We start from the raw sequence: 20976 nt of genomic DNA on the forward strand, positions 1-20976 counted from the left end.
ACCCTTACCTGAAGGCTGTCATAGCGCGTACGTGGGATATGAAGTTGTCCAAGCCCCTATTCTTACAAGTGGCCTGCCTCCGTGTCTCACCAAACAGGCCGCCCCAGGTAAGCTGACGGACGCAGAAGTAACTAGACACACAATCCACGTATTTTGGCGTATGGGCTTGCACCGAATGGCAGCTAATTTCTCCTAACGCGGTACCTGCCGGGTACAGCGAACGAAACAAGCACGATCCCTGTCGTCAGCGGGCCAGGGGAGTTTTGTGTCGATCCACCTTGGAAGACCACGGACAGAGCACGCCAGGCTTGTCTGTTGGCGCGGGTCGACTGTGGCGGAGGCATTGAATCCCAGCCCACCGACCAAAATCCATCGTAATTACCCTGTATGTGGTCTTGTTGCGTCTTGTCTCCTCCGCCATGTTCGTCTCAGTGACGTGCTTCCCGAGTCCTGTCAATTCGATTGTCTTGTTGCTCTCACGTTTTTCGTTTTGTCGCTTCCTCCGTCTGGGAAACACATGGCTCGTGAGAAGTGGTAATTGCGTGAAGCCTTGGATCCATCTCACCGCTCCCGCTGGCGTGGTATTTTGAATAAGGATGTGCACAGTAATTGGCAGGGGGCTGGGAGCGATTGGGGCTTGTCTCCATCATCAGCAGAGGCACAAGGAAAGGAAGGAGAGTGAGAATCTGGAGCCGGCTGGAACAGTTAGGCCCTTCAACGTAAGATATGCGAGATACCGGCTTTGTATGTCGTATCCTTCGCAAAGGCCAGAGACGACAGTGCGTCAAGTCAAGGGTCAAGCGTAAAGGGCCCCCAATTTTGCGTGGCTGAGCTCCAGGTCTGCCTTGGACTTGGGCTCTATTCTCCTCTCCTACTATTCCCTCTTGTCCTGTTTTGGCCTTCAACCTTCGTTTCATCGGTCGCCCCCAGCATCGTCTCCGCCAATTTCTTACTTCTGTTCTTTCTGTCCCCCCTTATTTTCTCACGATTTGCTTTCGCTTTTCTAGACGGGGGGCTTGTAATTCAACTGTGGAGTTCCGCGAGTCCACTCCTGTCGGCAACCTTCTTTTCTCGTTTTGATTTTCTCTTCTTCCAACGCGTAGATCGCTTCCGCCTCCATTTCCTTCTTCTCCCTTCACGATCGCCAGCTTCATCGACGCCGAGCATCTTGCCGTCAAACTGACCTCGACAACACACAACGTCCCACACAACGTCCCATACGAAGAAGACAACGTCCTCCGCCAAGGTTGCGCTGCAGCCGTTTGCATGGAGATTTAGTGTCGCGTCTATCCCGAATCGAGATTCCCAAACCACATGCGGCTGAAACCGTGGACTGGAACCCGATCCCTACGTCTGGAGAAAAACTACGACGAAAACTGTCCGACACTTTTTTCATTCTTCAGGCCAAAACCTTCTCGCGCGTGTTCTCCGTCCCGATACAACACCTTGCCGAGCTTGCCTTCCACCGTGGACGGCTCAACGTTCCCAAGGCTGAAGAAACGCAAGTCCGAGATTTGGACTGATCCTGCCAAACACGCCCCCTTTTAAGGGAAGCGACTCCCACCACATCGGCCGGACTTGTTACGCAGCGAACGACGAGCTGAAGCGAAACGGACCGCGTTGTCAAGCTTCGTCTGTCGTACCTCTTGTTGTTGTCGTCACCTCTCCACCCTCACACACGCAAATACTCGCACAATGGACAGCCGGCAACAAAGTAGGCGGCGGCGGCCCACGCCGACCCCCTTTCTCGCCCTCTTCGTCACCCTCCTTGTCCTCGTCCAGACGACCGCCGTGCGCGCCGCCTTTACCAACAACTTTGACGCCTACCCGGTCGGCACGCGGTCCTGTCTCGATTCCGCCTCCACGGCCAGCGGCTGCAATGGCGACACCGTCACCTCCATGAACGACTGCCTCTGCAGCAACACGGGCAACTTTGTCATTGGCGCGGCCGAGTGCATCGGCAAGTCCGACCTGGCCGACCTCGAGACCGTCTACACCACCATGGCCTCGGCCTGCTCGTTTAGCAACACCCCGCTCAGCGTCTCCCAAAAGGACTTTTTGGCCGCCGGCAACGGCACCTACAGCTCGTCGACCACCGCGATGCCGTCGACCACGTCGGACAGCACCGCCAGCGCGACACCCACCCTGACGACCATCACGACGACCTCGAACGGCCAGACCCAGACGATTACAACCACGGCGGGCACACCCACAAAGACGGGTGACGGCGGCGGCAACAACAACAACGGCAGCAACAGCGGTGGCGGCATGTCGAGCACAACGCGCACCGGCATAATAGCTGGCGCCACCGTGGCGGGTGTGGCGATTGTAGCCGTGCTGGCCTTCTTCCTGGTCCGCATGTGGCGGAAGCGGCAGGCGACCGAGGAGAACCGGCCGATGCTGGGCGGTGACGGCGCGTTTAGTGACATGGGCGGTGGCCGAGGCGGCGGCGGCGGCGGCGGCGGCGGCGGCAGCCAGACAAGCGGCACAGAATTGTCACACCTGTCGGCGGGCGGCGCCAACACGTACGACTGGAAGGCGGGCGCCGTGGGCGGCGATCCGAGCGAGTCCAAATGGCCGCACGACCCGTACAACACGTCGCCCTCGCCCAACTTGCTCTACCAGCAGCAGTCCGGCGGCGTGTACGAGCTGCCCGTCCAGGAAGGCGCACACCACCCCGTCGAGATGCCGGCCACGCCCATGGTGATGGCGGCAATGCCAGCGACCCAGGGCTACCACCATCCCCAGGGCCTACAACCAACGGAGTACGGCCAGGCCCAATACCGGTAGTTCTTGGTTCCATCGTTTTTTGTGTATTTTTTCGAAGGGTTAATATTGGTGGTAATGTGTTGGCTTTTTTTTTGTTTTTGTTTTAATGGCCTCAAGGAAAATAGCATTGTCATAGGAAAGATGCATTTTTTGGGTTTTCATTTCGTTTTGAGTTTTGTCTGTCCTGTGACGAAATGTCAGCATATACACACATGGGACTTCTTCATCCTTTGGCCGGAGGGCTCTGGCTTGGTGCCTTGTTCATCAGCATGTTTATTTCCAGTTACCCAATGAATGTGGCCGTGATGTTCATTCAGGCTTGCCTCTTGACGTTGCCAAATGGATATGGTCACCCCCGCATATTATGCACAGCCGCGCTTGCCTTGCTTTATTTACCCGGGACCGTGGTAGAAAGGTAGATAAAAACAGACTTGGGGGGGATAGAAGGCTCAGGACGACTGTACGGGTTCGGTCGCGTTTCGGCGCTCGGCAAAATGGGCTTACACCCTTCCCAGATGTCGTCTTGAAGCTGTTTGAAGTGGAGCTTGTTGATTTTGTCTGGATGGTCTCGTGTGATGTGTATATTCTGCATGCAAAGAATAAAGGAAGGCGAGTGAGTATAGCGAGAAATAAAGACAATTAAAAGAGGGAAAGGACGATGTCCGTATCCATTCCCTGCAGATCTCGCGAACCATTTCTTGCAGCCTGGTTTCGTTAGGCCGTGCCGGCTCTTGTTTTCCCGAATGTCTGTTGTTCAAAAGCTATTGGTTGGCATACGGCAAGGTGCGCACCCTCGTTCCTCTGATGATAGGCCAGCCGACCTTCCGTCTTGTATATCGTAGCTTTCATGGGTGGCATGTTGCCTTTTTTGTCGAGTCACGCGGATGCACATATTGAGAAGTGGATATCGACTCTGGACAGTCGGTATTGGGATGATGATGCTGCCAGAGACCAGACAACGGTACCTGGTCTTTTTCTGTGTGGCTGTTTCGGCCTCTTTTCCATGGGTGGCAATGTCGATATGCCTTGCTGTTTGCATTTGTTTGAGAGGCGCCGTTTTCCGAGCTTCTATTCTTGTTCGCTTCGAAGCCAGAACTGGTCATTTTTTGGACGCTGTAAACATATTGCTTTGCACGTATTTTCGAGGGCCATGTGTATTAACTGGTAGTGTGCAAATCAAAGACAAATTTCGGCGTTGCATGTCTTGCCCCTGTCCACTTGCCACGGACCTGCTCACGGGAGTTTGAGAGTCTAGAGCGAGTGGTCGAGAACTTGTAGCGTCTATGAAGGCTTCGTGTCGCTAGAAGTCGCCTTGGTCCTCATTTCTGACTGGACACACACCGCAGCCTGTTAAGGATGACCGAAAAACGGAGCTAGAAAGAGCCAGATGACATGCGCTGCAACATCAACGAATGTAGCAAGTCGGAGAGATGAACAAGACGCCTAACCGGCTTCACCTGCCGCATATGCAGTGCACCGTGCTGCGTTCTGCGTGGGGGTCCGGACCCCGACTTGTTCGCCGTCATCTGGCAGGGGGAAGCCACATGGGCCACCCCATGCAACCGATCCACTTTCTCCGTCTCGACGAAGCCGAGTCCTTGAAGCTGCGGAAACAAGAATGGTCCATGCGAAACTCGTTTGGCGTGGCCGATGGGAGCTCCAGAAGATTGAACACGGCGAGACAGAAACACGAGTAGCAACGCACTTCACTGTTGTACGTGTTGTTGGCCGTGACCCGAGACTACCTTCGAGCCACCTAGGCTGAAATCTTGGTGCTCGAATGCTTGCAACTGGTCAGGCCTTGCGGCCAGAACTGTAAGCGAGGTTCAGCTGCGTGCATGGGGGCATATTGCAGTTGCAGATGATAGTGCGCCATCCCCACCCACCTTCATTGCTGGCGGCAAACCTATGCCGAGTGCAAGTGAGCTGCGGCCCGAACTTAGGCGGTGAAAGTCGGGTGGGTTCTTTGGTCGACGGGCCGTGTTCTGAATGCTTTGTTTGCTTTGACAGTTTTCTCCCTTTTCGAAAGCATTGCCAAAGTAGAACGTTATGAATCCCAAGCTGTTCTGTTCCTTCCTGCCTTGTAGACCCGTAACTGCTTTATTGCCTTACCCTTGCGTTCGCTCCTACCCCACCTCTTGCGCCTCCGTGCAAAGCTCCTTGAGACAAGGAAGGCGCGACTAAGAAAGGCCGACTTCGGTGCCGGAAGAATACACGAGGGGGCAGCCTGCACCAACAGCAACGTATGTTCGTGTCTGTTGCCAGTGACGCCATTATAGCGACTGCTATGGCCTTCGGCGTCCTGTGGGCGACCTTTTGCGACTGCTGACACTCTGCTACGATGGAAAGGTGAAAGGGTGAAAGGAACACCTTCCGCACCTGGCGCACCTTCCCCGTTGACCACAACTCGAGCGGCTAGCGGCCATGTTACGTACTGAACTCCAAATAGAGTGGGACCTTTGACGACGCAAGTCCACCGTTTCTTTAAACTTTGTTCATTGTCACGCATTTCCTTTTCTTTCCTATTTCTTCGACGTCCTTCCTCACGCTCGTTATGGAAACAGTTGCAGCTCTCCATTGATTTGGTCAATCCGGGGCTCTTCTGCTGGTTTGTGATTTGGCTCTTGCCTCAATCAAGCACCCCGACCGAGCTTCGCCGATCGGTCGCTCTTGCCACACCTCGGCGCCTTCGTTACGCGCACTTCGGATTTACCTGGACGTTCTTTCCTCACATCGTCACTTTAACGCCAACGCTCTTTCCACGCGTCCGACGCACTCCTTCCGCAACTGACACACACAGCTCACATTGTATACGTCTTGGAGTATCTGCGGGAAATTTCGGAGTGGTTTCTCGATCTTGACCGACATCGAATCGCTTTCCAAGGTTTTCAGACCGTCCTCGGCGTACCAGTCTTTGCGCCCGTGCTTACCTCCCGCCCCCGGCTTCCGTCTCCGAGGGGCCATGTCGTCATCTCCACATTGGGCAGACCATATTTGGCCCTGTTATTCATGCTGCCGTCAGATTTGGGTGCGTATTGAATCGAAGCAGTCCTCCGGTGCTCGGCCGTTCCTTCCTGGCGCGGCAAGACGGCGCCCTTGTGGTTTCACACGCCCGACGTTTTCGGAATGTGCGATGCCTGCCGGTATTCCGCGCCTAAGTCGCACTTTCCTTGCTTGTTTTTCACGGCAAACAGCCCCTGAATACGATTTATGTTTTCCGCCTTCACAGCAACAAGACGTCTTCGACGACAGCCTCTATTTGTTGTTGCATCTAATTTGAAACAAACGCGCCAGAGCTAACGAAACTAGATTCCTGAAAATGCCACGTTCGGAGATGGCTGTCCCGGCATCATAGCCTACGTCCCCGTGTGGTTGGCATTGCTTGTCTTTGTCGGCCGCTATGCATTGCAGCCGCTCTGGAAGCGCCGGCCGATTTACCTTCGCGGCTTTGCGACCGAAGAGGACGAACTCGGCCTGAAGCACGGTCGGCTGCCTCCATCGACGGGGACCAGCACCCGGCAAGACCGCCATAATGGTGTGCAGGCCGGTGATGCCGACACCGATGTCGAAGCCACGGCCAGCGGCTCGGCCGTGGAAATCGCCGTGGACGAGCCTGCTGAAGGGGCCGTCGAGTCCGACAGCGACGATGTCACCGACAGCAGTGCGAGCAGCACCATCGTCGGCTTTGGCCGGCGGAACAGCGTCGTCGATTCCCGGCCCGTGAGCATCGGCGGCGGTTTGGCGACGCTGGTCGTCCGGTCCTGGCACCTGATGGCCATCACGCTCTTTTTGCTGTCTGTGGCGGGTGTGGCTACGAGCCTGATTCTGACCTTTGCAGCCGGCCATGGCCGTTTGTACCTCACACCTGTCGTTCCTTGTGTGAGTGCCGTGCCCCCGTCGGTTTGTCGTCCTTGATTGCGAACGCCCAATATGCTGACTTTCTGACTGTGCAGTTCATCTCCGCGATCTTGTTGGCAATTGACCGGCCTCGGTCGCTGCCAAGCAGTGTCCTCTTCATCTACACGAGCACACTCTTCGTTCAAATTGCATTGTTGTTTGGCGTTCCCGGACTGTCCGAGTGGCCACTTAACCTGACCTGGCTTGCGGAGATGAGCGTGACGAGTTTGTCCATTGGCATCTTGATGGCGATGCCCATGCGTGACCCTCGCCTCGGTCTGGGCCGCGGGGACGACAGAATTGCCGGCATCTTCGAGACGCCGTCCATCAAGAGCCGCAGTCCCGAGGACAATCTCAATTTGTACCAGTGGATGACGGTCAATTGGATGGCCCCTGTTATCAGCTTAGGCGCCACCCGCCAACTCCAGGACGAGGATGTTTGGCACCTGCCGTTTGAATTCCAGCACGCCCGTCTTTACCGCCTCTTCCATGACGTCAAGGGCTCCGTCACCGCCCGCATCATCAAGGTCAACACACCCGACCTCATCATTACGTCGCTCCTCGGTGTCCTCGACTCGATGCTATCGATGCTTCCCATCATTCTTTTGAAGCTGCTGCTCGCGTCCATGGAGGGTCCACATGCCAGCGTCCGTGTGGCCTCTGTGTACGCCGTGTTCATTTGTATCATAAACATTGCCCGGGCCCAGGCCGGTGTCTTCTCCTTGTGGTTCACCCGCCGCTGCTATGAACGCTCTCGTGGCGAGCTCATCACCATGATCTACGAGAAAACACTGCGCCGGAAGGCCTTCACCTTCCCTGGTCTGACAGAAGCGGACAAGGGCAAGAAGGGCGGAAAGGGCAGGCGCAGACGGGATTCGGCTGTCGTCCGTCCGAGAATCCTGACTGCCCACGGTGGTGGCGGCGGTGGTGGTGGAGGAGGTGGAGGCCGTGGTGGTGGTGCCCGTGGGCCAGGAGGTGGCGGTGGTATGACCGAGATCGCCAACAGTGTCGCCAGCGGCTCGGCCCCCGCATCGACTGGCAAGATCCTCAATCTCATGCGCAATGACGTCTATGAGGTGGCCCAGCGCTTCTGGGAGTTCCCCACGCTGTTCACGAAGCCCCTGAACTTTGTCCTCTCCATCTTCCTGCTATGGAATGTGCTCGGCGCCGCCTCTCTTCTGGGCATCCTCGTCATTGTCGCCGCACAAATCATAAACGTCTACGTTGTGAAGGTCCTCGTCCATTGGGAGCTCGCCCGTCGTGCCGTGACCGACACCAAGCTCCAGGTCACGTCGCAGTTCATCGAATCGATCCGTCATCTGCGGTGGTACGACTGGCAGGACAAGTGGCTGGCCAACATCCTGACAGCGCGGCAGAAGGAGCTCAACTATCGGGTTATTACCAACCTCATCCAGAAGGCCATCTCCATCATCAACCAGCTGGCTGCCTCTTTCTTCCCCGTGGCTGCCTTCTACGCCTACACTGTCGTTGAGAAGCGTCCTCTCACCATTGACATCGCCTTCCCTGCGCTAAACCTCTTCAACCTGCTCGAGCAAAGTCTTCGCGAGCTGCCCGATCTCATTACTGTCATGCTCAACGCCAATGTTGCTATTCGCCGCATCGAGGCTTTTATGGCCGAGCCCGACAAGGAAGGAATCGACGACGAGCCAGGGCGCGACGTGCTGACGCAGGCTCCCGAAGGCGCTCTCGTCGATGGCATCATTCGCCCGCCTGGCCCTCTCTACATTGGTATGGAGGATGCGGCTTTCGCTTGGCCCACGGCAGAAACAGCGATTCTTACCAGAGTGAACTTTGTCGCCGACGGACCGGGGCTGACTGTGATCTGCGGAAAGGTCGGTACCGGCAAGACGGCCTTGCTCATGACCCTACTTGGTGAGATGGACCAACATGCCGGCACGCGCTCCGTTCCCAAGGAGACCATTGGCTACAGTGCGCAGACGCCGTGGCTCCAGAGCATGACCGTTCGTGAGAACATTCTCTTCTGTCTCCCTTACGACGAGACGCGGTACAACCGGGTTATAGAAGCGTGCTGTCTACTTCCCGACTTTGCCGAGTTTGAGGCCGGCGACATGTCTAATGTTGGAGAGAACGGCATTGGCTTGTCTGGTGGACAAAAGGCTCGCGTAGCTCTGGCCCGTGCCATCTACAGCCGCGCCCGCATCCTGCTCCTTGACGATCCCATTGCCGCTCTGGACCACAACACGGCCGAATCCATCATGAAACGACTGTTTGCGACATCCGGTCTCATGAAGAACCGCCTCGTCATCTTTGTTACCCACCGCATGGATCTTGCTGCCGACTATGCCGACCAGATCTACGAAGTCAGCGACGAGCACGGGATTGTCTCCAAAATTGACGCCGACCAAGTCCGCCGGACGCTCAACGCATCTGCTGCTACGTCGACACTCGTCACCGTTGCCGAGGAGAGCGAGGCGAGCTCGTCCGCAGACAACGATGCTGCATCGTCGTCGTCCGAGAGCGAGGCAGAAAATACAAAGTCCCATGAAGACAAGGTTGCCAAGAACAAGTTCATTGAAGAGGAGCACCGTGTCCATGGCGGTGTCATGCTATCCGTGTACTGGCGCTATATCAAGGCGGGTGGTGCCCACTGGTGGGCGCTTGTCATTGTCTGCTTTGTCGGCTTCCGCATTTCCAAGATTGCGTACTTCTACTTCCTCAAGATCTGGGGTGAAGCATATGGAAGCGATGCCGTGACGAGTGTCTTGAAGAGATCGATATCGTCCATCCTTTCACCATCCATGCAAGTTGTCGTTGCTGGTGCGCAGGGCGATGATGACATGCTCTCTGTTGCTGTCCACCATGGTACTATGAACAGCACCGGGTGGACCGATAAGAATTTCGGTCTGCCCAACCCCGAAAGTGACGTTTTGCCATGGCTTTTCTGGTTCACCGTCTTGGCCCTGTCCTCTCTCGTATTCCGTACTCTTGGCGACCTGATCTTGATTGCCATCACATATACGGCCGGCAAGCAGGTGTTCCAGCAAGTCATGGTGCGGGTCAGCACGGCGCCATTCCGGTTTTTCGATGTGACTCCCGTGGGCCGGCTCATGAACCGCGTCACATCCGACATTGGCACAATTGACGGAGCCATTGCCCAGCAGATCCACCGCTGTGCGTGGTTCGCGCTGAACTGGGTCTCCTCCATCTTGGTCATTGCGTCGGCCACGCCGACCTTCTTGGTCATGGCCGTCTTCATGACGTCGGCCTTTGTCCTGATCTTCTTTTACTTTTTGCCCGCGTCTCAATCGCTGCGCCGTCTCGAGATGGTCTCGCTGTCGCCTCTCATGTCCAACTTCGGCACACTCCTGGAAGGCTTGACAACCGTCCGTGCCTTCCGCGTCCAGCCGCATTTCCAAGAGCGCATCATCGCCACCACCGATGCGTTTCAGCGCATGGACCATTTTTACTGGTCCTTGCAGGCGTGGCTGCAGTGGCGCTTTAATGCGCTGACCGCGCTCTCGACGTTTGCCCTGACCATGACGGCTCTGGGAACCGGTCTGTCCAGCGGTCTCGTTGCCTTCGTCCTGACGTCTGCTGCGTACTTTGTCAACTCCACGCAGGTCCTGTGCCGCCGGTACGGCGAGCTGCAGATGCAGTTCGTCTCTGTGGAGCGTGTCACGGAACTGCTGGACCTGGACCAGGAGCCGGTCGGCGACGTGGATCCGCCCGCGGCCTGGCCGACGACGAATGACGACATTGTGTTTGACAATGCGTCCTTCCGCTACGCGCCGCACCTCGAGCCCAGCCTGCGCGAGATCAACATGCGCATCCCAGCCGGCTCCACGGTGGCCGTCACAGGCCGTACTGGGTCAGGAAAGAGCACGCTGGCGCTGGCGTTGCTGGGCACCATTCTGCCGGACAACAACGAAACAACCCAGGGCAGCATCTACATTGGCTCGATGAACGTCGCCACTGTCAACAAGCACAAACTACGCCAGCGCATCAGCTTCGTCGCGCAGGACCCTGTGCTGTTCCCCGGCTCCCTGCGCGAGAACCTGGACCCGGTCGGCGAGCACACCGACGAGGAGTGTGAGCTTGTCCTCCGCCGTGTCCTGGCTGATGCCGCCAGTGACTTTACGCTGAGCAGCCGTGTTGACGGTGGCGGAAAGAACATGAGCCAGGGCCAGCGCCAGCTGATTGGCCTCGGTCGGGCTGTTTTGCGCCGCAGCCCCATTGTCATTCTGGACGAGGTAAGTTCAGTTCCGTGGCGGACGTTTGTCACCATGTAGCGAGTGATTGCTAACCGTCCAGGCCACGGCTTCTATTGATAAGAAGACGGCGTTCCAGATCCAGGAGGTCCTCCGCGAAGAGCTGCAGCACAGCACGGTCATTACCATTGCTCACCGGGTTGAGGCCGTCCGTGACGCCGACTTTTCTGTCGTGCTCGAAAACGGCCGTGTCATTCATGCCGCTCCAGTGGAGCCAGAGTCTACCCCCATTGGCAGTGACCATGGTCCGTAAAACAGCTTGTTGACAGAGCGCATACGTGGAAATGCAGCTCTGAAAAAACGATTACACTTGCTTTTGGATAATTTTGTTCATTGCGAAGCTTTAACGCAAAGCATATCCATGCGTTGGTTGTTGGAGTTTTTTTATTTTCATTTTTCTTGAATAAAAGTTGCCGACCAGCGAATTTGAATGTCTCATTTTTGAACATGGTCATGATGAAGTTCTCAGTCATTATTTTTGTGAAATATTTTGTTTTATTTCATGTTTTTGATGTTTTCCCTCTGCCTTGCACTAACAGAACAAGGAAAGTCTCAGGCGACATCTCATGATTCTACTGCAGCACAGGTTGAAAGCCAATGCAGTATATCTCGATAAAAGAAGGCAAAAAGGACACGTTCTGGGTACGAACAGCAGCCAGTGGCAATATTAATCTGCAAATATTAAGCCACACGCGATCACGACGCTGCACCACTCATATTAGCCTGTATTCGCATCGAGACCCCCAAATATGCCGGCACACGATAATGGGGATACTAACAAAACGGACAATACGTGCACAGCGTCTCATTGGCCCGAAGTCGGGAAAAATGTTGCTATTCCTTGTCTTCGATTGCCGGCCAGGCTTCCCTCCGCTCCCCCGCCTCCATATGCCTTTCCCCATGTTGCTCTGACATAGCTGGGCCTCGTTAATACCCGAAGGGGATGGGGCAGAGGCCAAAGAGGACAGCAATAGGAAGCATGATGGACAGATTGAAGCGGCAATACTAGTACCGCAAGGCTTTTGGCACATGCTAGAAACGCGCGAATACCCGAAACCGTTTCGTGGCTGGTTCGTTATTCCTTTTCTGTACAGCCCATGATAAAAGCATCACCAGGCTGTGTCAAGCCGTTCTCCGGTCACTACACTTTGCCCACACCTCCCTGTTTTGGAGAGCGCGCTCGACGACGACCACGACAACCGGCTGGATCGTGCCAACCAAATACCTGCATTTGGCAACATATTTGTCTCTCTCCAAACCACTCCATCCTCAATCACGATGAAAACTGGCAGCGCCAGTGTGCTGCTTTTCCTCGTCTTGCAGGGACTCGGCTCGACGCACGCGTACGAAAAGGACGGCAAGCACTTTATCAACTGGGACGCCCACGAGTACCCCATCGTCGCCCACTGGAACTGGCACCGCCCCTTCCCCGACCACGGCGACCCGCCCATGGGCTTCGAGACCAAGTGCAACGTCGTCAAGAAGTTCCACGCGCGCAACTACCGCCTCGGCGACTTGCGCAACGGCGAGGGCCATCCGCTCTACCCGTTCTCGGACGGCATCGAGAAGTTCATTGCGGGCCGCACGTACCCGGGCAGCTGGGACGGCGTCGACCACGGCGGCATGCAGCGCGACCTGCTGATGATGGAGTGGCGCGAGCTGCCCGTGTACGTGCGCAAGTGGATCGAGGACCACGAGATGCGGCGGCCGGAGATGGACGACGGGCGCACGTGGCGGTTCATGGTGTTCCAAAAGAAGTCCAAGAAGGCGGCGGCCACGGCGACGGAGCCCGCGGCGCCGCTGCGGGCCATCCCGACGGAGGGGGCGGCGGCGTCGACGTGGACGCTGCCGGAGGTGGCCGACCGCGACAAGGTGGTGTTCTTCGCGCCGGGCCAGCTGTATCCGATTCTGCCGCTGTTCAACGCCAAGGGCGGCGGCAAGTGCGAGGACTCGTTTGCCGACCTCAGCCGGTACGTGCCGGCGGCCAAGGACGACGCGGTGGTAGCGTGGCCGTTTGAGCACTCCAAGCCGGACCCGGAGCACGGCAAGGTGGACATCTACTTCAAGATCCGCACGGAGCACGTGCTAGAGTCGGACCACGGGCGCGACCGGCGGCTGCTGTGGGACGCGCTGATGCGCAATGCGCGGCGTTCGGACCGCAAGCATACGCGGGCAGAGCGGGAGGCGGGTCGGGACAGCTTGGGTATGCCTGAGCGGGATGAATTGTGAGGTGTGCTGTCTATTGTGTAAAGTTGCTGCAGGGAGCACGAAGACCTTGCACAAAATCCAAGAAGAGAGTCGACAGAATACGGGCATGGCAAAGATGCAGTGTTGGTTCTCGACAAGGCGAACAGGAGGGGAATCCAAGTCATGTGAACTAAACAATAACAATACGGAAAGCATGAGCTGCCACAAGAAACCAGAAAACTACATAATGAATAGAAACGTAAAGGACGAAACAAAGACGAAAGCCGTAGTGCTGCACCTGCTATGCCGCTCATAAAGAATCGAACCTTGTCATCCCGCAAGAACTACCTCTGCTCGCCGTTGTCGGCCAAACTCAAACCGTGCATCGCATCGCGCGCCCACTCGTCGTCCGACACCGACACGGGCCGGCCACCCGCACTGGCGTCGGCGGCGCCCACGACACCGCCATCGTTGCTGTACATGACCTGGCTCAACCGCCAGTCATTGTTCATCGACGGCCGGCCGTCCACGCCCGGCAAGAACATGTCGTGTTGCTGCTGCTGCTGCTGCTGCTGCTGTTGTGGAATTGGCGGTGGTGGTGGTGCTTGTCCTGGTGCGCTGGGGGGTGGTGACTGGACACTCTTGCGTGGGACAGGTTTGCGTCCAATGTGCGGCGGCGGGCGCTTGGCATCATCGTCGGAGCTCGAGTCCGCATGGGCGTCGACGTTGCGCACGGCCAGCAGGCCGCCCGCATGGGCCTGCGTCGGCGTGAGAACATCGTTTTCGTTTTGGTACTCGTACTCGTGGTCGCTGTAGCCGTCCTGGCCGTCTCGTGCCGTTGACGGCCGCGTGACAACGACGCTGTCGTCCGCCGGCATCTCGACCGCGCCAAAGTTGGGCGGTGGGAGGCCGTCGTTGTCGTTGTTGCTGTTGATGTTGCCGCCACCGCTGACGTCACCAACGCTGCTGGTGCGGGTGCCGTCACCGCTGCTCTCGGCGCCATACGCAAACTCGTTGTCGTGCTGCTGCTCCAGTTCGCGCTGCTCGAGGATCTGTGGGGGGCCGGCAGACGACGGTGCGCCGCCGCTGCCGCCGGGCCCGCCGCTGCGCATACTACTGAGACTGGCCCGGTTGGCATCGGTGGCCGCACCGCTGCTGCTGCTGTTGCCCATCACATTGCTGTCTTGGTCGAGCGCGGCCAGGTCGCGGATGGCAAACTGGGCCATGGTGCGCATCTTGCGCGAGACCCAGCCGGCCAGGATCTTGCCGCGCTGCTTCTCGCCCAGGCGGGACCGCGGGAAGTCGCCGCGGTTGACAAAGGCCACAATGTCGACGATGATCTGGTGCTCGTTGAGGATGGCGTTGACGATGACGGGCACAATGGAGGCCAGATAGGCCTTGCGTGCAACCTCGACCAGCACCACCACGAGCCCACCGGCTTGGAAGACGGCACTACAGGTGTTAGTATACGGGAAAGAAAAAAAAGAAGAAAAAGAAGAAGAAAAAATGAATAGAGTCAGAAAGGTAGAAAGGAACGTACCATCCGCCGGGCACAATGATACGGTGGCAGCGCTCGACCGAGTTCTCAATGTCCATGGGGAAGTGGCTCAGGCCGTTGATCTCAAATGTTTCGCCAATGTTACCGAGCACAAAGAGCACCTGCATGTCCACCTGGGCGCCGCTGGGGCCGATGGGCCGGCTCACGCTGTGCAGGAAGCCCAGGTCGCCCGTGCGGACATAGCGGATGCTGGGGTCGCCGTCGACGGTGCGGCCGTCGAAGCGCTCCTTGTCGAACGCGTCCTTGGAGCCGTAAAACGACTTGACGCACGCCTCGGAGTCGACCCAGATCTCGCCAAACTCGCCGTCCAGGCACAGCAGCCGGCTCTCGGGGTTGACAATGGCAATCTGCGTGGACACGGGCACCATGCCGGAGTCCTGCACGAGCAGGGCGCGCGGGTTGGCGTCCGGGTCGACGGGCATAATGAGGCCGCGGCGCAGCGCCTTGGTGTCGAGCCACAGCTCAATGGGCTCGATGCACATGTACGAGCGCGACGCCACCATGGGGTTGAGTACGTGCGAGTACACCGTGTTGATGGCCGTGCGGTCCAGGCCCGTGGCCGCAAAGTGCAGGCGCACTTTTTGGAAGACGTCGACGCGCGGGCGGCTCTCGGCCGTGATCATCATGTTCTTGAGCTCGTGCAGCGTGAAGCCCTTGCCCGGCATGCTCGACATGGCGTGGTCCAGCATCTGCGGCGTGGCGTACGTGTCCTTGATCTTGTAGCGGGACAGGATCAGGAAGAGCGACACGGGGTTCTGCGCAAACTCGACAGGCGACAGCAGGTACGTCGGCGTGCCAATGTAGATGCCCATGAGACACGTGTGCACAAAGCCCAGGCCGGTCGTGCTGCGCACGCAGCCCAGCACGGGCCGCGAGCTCGTCATCTGGCACGTCTCCTTCTGCACCTTGCACATGCCCAAAATGGTGTCGTGGCTCAGCTGGACGGCCACGCGCCGCTGGTCGGGCGTCCAGTAGGTCCAGATCAGGGCCGGGTAGTTGGCCTGCACCCAGGCCGGGTTCATGGTGATGCCCAAGTCGCGCAGGCCGCTGTTCTGCTTCGACGGCCGCGACGTGTTGTAGATGCTCGGCACCGACAGCTTCAGCACCTGCGCCGACTGCTTGACGTGCTGCGAGACCGTCTTCATCTTAAGCAGATGGTCAATTTCGCTGTTGACAAGCACCGCGCGCACCTTGAAGTCGGCCACGAGGTGCAGAAACGCCGGCACGTCCTCGGACAGCCGGTTCTGGTCCATGGGTGCCATGGGGATCACGACAATGCCCAGGTTCAGACAGGCGTGCACCGCAAAGACAAAGTCCTCCGAGTGCGTGTACATGAGCACCGCATGGTCGCCCGCCTTGAGGCGCACCTTGTTCTTGAGGTACACCGCGACGGCGGCGACGCGCGTGTCAAACTTCTTCCATGTGATGCCCTTGCCCTCTTTGCCCCGGCCGTCAATGGTGCAGTACGCCAGCTCCTCGGCCTGCCGCGCCACGCGCCACTGGATCAGGTCGGTGATGCTGTTGAAGTTGTTGAGCGGCGTGCTCGTCTTGTCGTCCATGACGACCTCGCGGCGGTCGATGCCCGAGTACTGGTTGTCCGCGCCCGCCAGGATGTGGCCGCGCGAGTCGGAGGCGATGCGCGACCAGATGCCGCCCATGGGATCGACGCCAAACGGCAGGTTGAGCACGGCGTGCTCGACGCCAAACTTGACGTGCACACAGGCCAGGTTGCCGTTGTCAAACTCGCGCCGGCACAGCATGTTGCCGATTTCGCGCCGGCCATTTTTCAGCACGCGCGGCAGCGCGTTGGGCGCGGTGATCATGACGCAGTACACGCGGAGGTGGTGCATTTGCATCAGAACGTCCATGCACCGCTGGGCCAGCGAGTCGAGAAGGGCCGTGTCGAGCTGGCGCGGCGGACCGCCGGTCGTGGCCGGCGCCGTCGAGGCCGATGTCGTCTCCAGGAGGACGATTGGCAGGTGCTCGTCGTTGACAAAGACGTCAAAGGCGGAGCAGTCAAAGATCTTGGGGATCGTGCGCAGGATCGTAAAGACAATGTGCTGCACGAAAAAGTAGCGGTACTCAACGATGTCGTTGTCCGGCTCAACCCACTCGACCTTTTGGCGGATGCGATCCTCGTAGAGGCCGAGAACAAAGATCTTGCCTTCGATGACGGTGCCGAGAAGGCCCGTCCGAAGGAACTCGGGCTCCACGGCTGTCGGTGTCGGGTCGCCCGGATCGAATTTGTAGGGCCGGGCGTGGAATATCTGCTCTGTGTGCTTCGGCAGGGCCCAGAAGCCGCCCGACAGGGAAGGCGAGTCCACCCAAATCTCACCAATCGTGTGCGGCGAGGACAGCAGACAGGTCTCCGGGTCGACGACGGCGAGCGTGGCGTCGGGGATCGGGTAGCCAAATGCGCCAACACGCACAGCACCGGCCTCGCCGTGCCGCTTGCGCGCCTCTTCGCCCATAGCCAGCACGACCACCTCGTTCGTCTTGAGGGCCTCGCTGTCGAGGAGCACTTCGCTTAATTCGTTAGCAGCGCGCTGCTCCTTCTTGCCGGTCGTGCCGCCACCCAGCAGTGAGCCGAAACCACCCTCCGCCATGGGCGTCACCATGTCCGACGCATCGGCCTTCTTGCCGTCGAAATCGTCGTCGTCCGAGTCGTTGCCGTCGCCGAGATCCAGCTTGAGAGGGCAGCCCATGCGCTCTTCGCCACCCAGCCAGTCGCGGATGCTGATCACCATGCCACCATGCTCTGGAAGACACAACATGGGGGCGACGACTTCGCGAGCATGCGAGTTGCGCAGCGGCCGCAACCAGCGGTCGGCGAGGATCTCGTGGAACTCGGGGTCGACAGTCAACGTGTCAATCAGACACATCTTGACGGAGTGGAAGTTGGGCTCCATGCCCTTTTTGAAGTTTCGCGTGGTCATGGGGTCCTGCTGGTAGTTGTACACGGCGCGCTTGAGGCCGGGGTAGTCGGCGGCCATGAGGGTGGCCTTGTACTTGGAGATCAGGTGGGCGTACAGGCCGGCGACTTCGGTCGTCTTCTGCTCCAGCCAGACGACGGTATGGCCACCGTACACGGCAAAGAGCACGGCCAGAATCATGCCGATGCCGTGGCGCGGGTCGAGGTACGACAGGAGGATCTCGCTGCTCGCGCCGCCGCCAATCAGCCGGCCGTTCTTGTCGCGCAGCGTAGAGCCCGTGAACGAGTCGTTCGGCCGGTTGCCAGGGACGGTCGACACCACGGCGCTCAGGCACGCCAGCTGGTGCATGATGGTGCGGTGGCTCAGGACAACGCCGCGCAGGTCGCCCGTGGGGGCGCGCGAGAACTCAATGTAGGCCAGGTCGGGGACGGACAGCGGCGGCATGTCGTCCTTCTTCTTCGGGTGATAGCTGCCGAACTCGTTGGTCTTCCACCACTCAACACCTTTGGGCCAGGTCAGCTTGTGTGTTGTGATGTCGCGCTGGAACGTCTTGAGGTTGTTCTCGGTGGTCAGCGCCAGATGGGCCTGTGTCGAGGTCAAGATCAGGTTCAGCTTTTGGTAGTCGTTGAAATCATTGATGGGCACAGCCACGACGCCGGCAATGAAGCAGCCGAGCAGCGCGATCGCGAACTCAATGATCTCGGAGTCGCGGTAGACGAGCGCCACACGGTCACCACGGTACAGCGAGCTCTTGTCACGGATGACTTGGGCCACCTTCTCGGCACGCGCGGCCAGCTTCTCCCATGTGATGGACGCGATTTCTTTGCCGCGGACGTCGAGGACCCAGTAGGCGGGCATCTTGGAGGTCGTGCGGCCGCGGTGGCGCAGGACTTCGGCAATGTTGTCGAACTTGGACATGGGTGTGTTCCCGTCGTGGGGGTCGTAGATGGCAAAGGGCACGTCCCGCGGCTCGAGCGGCAACTGGTACTGCAGGGCGTCGGGTGGCGGGAGGTCGTTGGCCGTCAGCATGGGCGGCGCGGTCGCGGCCGTGGGCGAGAAAGCATCGCCGACCGGGTAGCGCGGGCCATGGCCCAGCGCAATCGGGGAGAAGGGATCGCCGCCGCCGCTCGAGTAGCGCTGCGCGCCGCCGTAGTCACCGGACATTGGCCCCTGGTCGTAGGACTGTTGCCCGGCAAAGTCGGAGAAATAGGCCTGCTGTGTGTCGAGCATACTGCCTGCGCGGCTGTCGTAGGGGTTCTGCATGGACTGCATGGACTGCATGGTCTTGGCCCCATCTTTCACGCCATATCCGTCGCTTCCGTCGTCGTAACGCTGCTGTTGGCTGTCCGGGTTGAACGCGTAGTCGGTGGACACCATGGTCGCTGATCGAGACATGTCGGTGGCCGTCCGCGCCGGGTCGCTGCCACTGCCTCCTACAGCGGAGAGACGATTGTCGTTGCCGCCTTGCGGAGACGAAGGGAAAAGGAAGAGCGAGTCGTGGGGAGAAAGGTGGGCGCGCTGCTCCGCAATTGGGCCGCCGGGTGCAAGAAGGTTTGTTGGGTAGGACGGCGAGTGGACGCGGAGCTCGGCCGCAGCGGACTGGGCGGGTGAGTAGGAAGACGCGACGGACGAGTTGGCATTCAGCGCCGCAAAGGAGGCATCGCGATGGTCTTGCTGCTGGCCGCCTTCTGTTGGTGACTGAGGGCCATTGCTGCCGGATGTCTGGAGGGCCTGGAAGCCTGGGGGCACGCCAAACTGAGAGAAGAGCTGTGTCCTCCGCTTCTGGTATCTGTGAGAGGAACGGAGAGTCAGAAAACGGGTTCGTGCCGCCGGAAAAAAAATGGTATTGATGGCTGGGATCTGCCAGCTTACCCTTTCTGTGTGATATCTCCTTCCTGTGGGCGTGAAACGGGCCACGGTTAGCAGTTTTCCTGTCACAGCCAGGGCTCCACGACGCATACGAATCCCCACGCAGCAGTCTATGCTATCCCAAAGTGCCTCGAGCTACCTCGTATCGGATCCTGCTGCTCTTCCGGGGCTTCCTGGTCGTCACATACCTCCAGCTCCTTCTCCAGCTCGTCAAGCCGATCCTGCAGCTCCGGCGAGAGCTCGGCCATGGCGTCTCGTGTCCTGGTCGGTGGAAGCTCGACAGACGTTTCTCAGCCTCTTCAAAAGGCCGGTAAAGTATCGTCGGTCGCGGTAAACAACGGTCGTCAGGAGACAATTGCCGAAGCCGAGGGCCGCAAAGTTGTCACGCGCCGTCGGCCGGTCTGTGTCGGGCAGCGTCCACAACACACGCGGGCACAAACAGGGACGGGCGGCAAGAGTCGCCTGCAGAACAGCCGAGTGCTCGCCTCGAATGGGTATCGCAAGAAAATGGATGCTGCCGGGTCAGAAATATCGTGAGGAGGAGCTGGCGAGCCGAGTGCGAAAATGAAGCCTCTGGGCGGCCGTCGGAATGGCCAACGTAAAGATGCTGGCGAAGACAGGGAACGGAAACGAGGAAAAGGACGGCGTACGTCGTAAAGGGTCCTCAGCTGGTGTGCGGCACTCTCGTGACGTAACACGGCGTCGGGAGGAAAATGGTGCTCGTTTCCTTTCGTTTCCTGCTTTTTTGTATCTGGTGGTTGTGAAATGGGGGAGGGGGGGCTAATGGCCAGGGCCTGGCGTTGTTGTCAAACCCGCGAAACGTGGGAAAATGTGGGAAGGTGCAGTCAGCGATGATAGTTGGGACGGACAAGCCCAGTGCAGTTGAAAGTTTTCGCACGGACTGGGTTGACTATCACGTTGTCTTTAGCAGGGCCTCGGCAGGATGTACACTGTCTGGTGCCAGCCCCCGCACGGTATGCTGTGCTGGAGAGGTAAACCTTGTTTCCTCGTAAACGGCCGCAAGCTGCAGCACTTCCTGCGTTTTCCTGCGGTGGTGGGGTAAATACGGGGTTGGTGTAGCGTTTTGGGTGCAGACGCCGTCCAGCCGGTCGCTCTTTACCCGTACAATCCACAAAGTAGCATAATTCGAGCCGCTCGTTCCTTCCGCCAAGTACATATTTCAGTTCGTTGACGGTTTGAGTAGCTCCGTCGTGGCTTCCCTGATGTTGGGAAGTTGGCTCGTTTTGGTTTGCCCTTTCCTCGGTTGGTCATAGGGGTCCTTTGCGACTTCCTATTCCGGCAGCTTTGCCCCTTGGTTCAAATGGCCGTTACGCCTGCCGTCGACCTTCTACCTTCTTATGCCTCCCTCCCCTGATCTTTTCTGCCACTTCTCGAGTTTTCAGATAGATTGTTCTGATTTCAATGCTTTCTCACGTTTCGGTGCTCCCAAACTTGCCAACAACAGCACTCGCATATGTGCAGACAAGTCTTGTGTTGCTGTCGCACCTGTCGA

The 20976-nt window shown here is 58.4% G+C and overlaps 4 protein-coding genes across 4 annotated transcripts; 3 read left to right on the plus strand and 1 right to left on the minus strand.

Annotated features, from left to right (window-relative positions):
* Positions 1–1695: 1695 nt before the first annotated feature.
* On the plus strand, positions 1696–2790 carry SPBR_00782 (uncharacterized protein; the record flags this gene model as incomplete). The annotated part of the gene is made up of 1 exon (XM_040759101.1): positions 1696–2790. The coding sequence occupies one exon, from the start codon at positions 1696–1698 to the stop codon at positions 2788–2790; it is 1095 nt and encodes a 364-aa protein (XP_040618563.1).
* Positions 2791–4199: 1409 nt separating this feature from the next.
* SPBR_00006 (ABC transporter) lies at positions 4200–11169 on the plus strand (the record flags this gene model as incomplete). The annotated part of the gene is made up of 4 exons (XM_040758327.1): positions 4200–4412; positions 6079–6648; positions 6723–10898; positions 10960–11169. The coding sequence occupies 4 exons, from the start codon at positions 4200–4202 to the stop codon at positions 11167–11169; spliced, it is 5169 nt and encodes a 1722-aa protein (XP_040618564.1).
* A 1025-nt stretch (positions 11170–12194) lies between these two features.
* On the plus strand, positions 12195–13145 carry SPBR_00876 (uncharacterized protein; the record flags this gene model as incomplete). The annotated part of the gene is made up of 1 exon (XM_040759195.1): positions 12195–13145. One exon carries the CDS (start codon positions 12195–12197, stop codon positions 13143–13145), a length of 951 nt encoding a protein of 316 aa, XP_040618565.1.
* A 302-nt stretch (positions 13146–13447) lies between these two features.
* SPBR_00012 (uncharacterized protein) lies at positions 13448–19711 on the minus strand (the record flags this gene model as incomplete). The annotated part of the gene is made up of 4 exons (XM_040758333.1): positions 13448–14555; positions 14644–19383; positions 19467–19489; positions 19652–19711. The coding sequence occupies 4 exons, from the start codon at positions 19709–19711 to the stop codon at positions 13448–13450; spliced, it is 5931 nt and encodes a 1976-aa protein (XP_040618566.1).
* Between the last annotated feature and the right edge of the window lie 1265 nt (positions 19712–20976).

This window comes from Sporothrix brasiliensis (genome assembly GCF_000820605.1).
Source record: "Sporothrix brasiliensis 5110 chromosome Unknown Cont19, whole genome shotgun sequence".
Classification (NCBI taxonomy): domain Eukaryota; kingdom Fungi; phylum Ascomycota; class Sordariomycetes; order Ophiostomatales; family Ophiostomataceae; genus Sporothrix; species Sporothrix brasiliensis.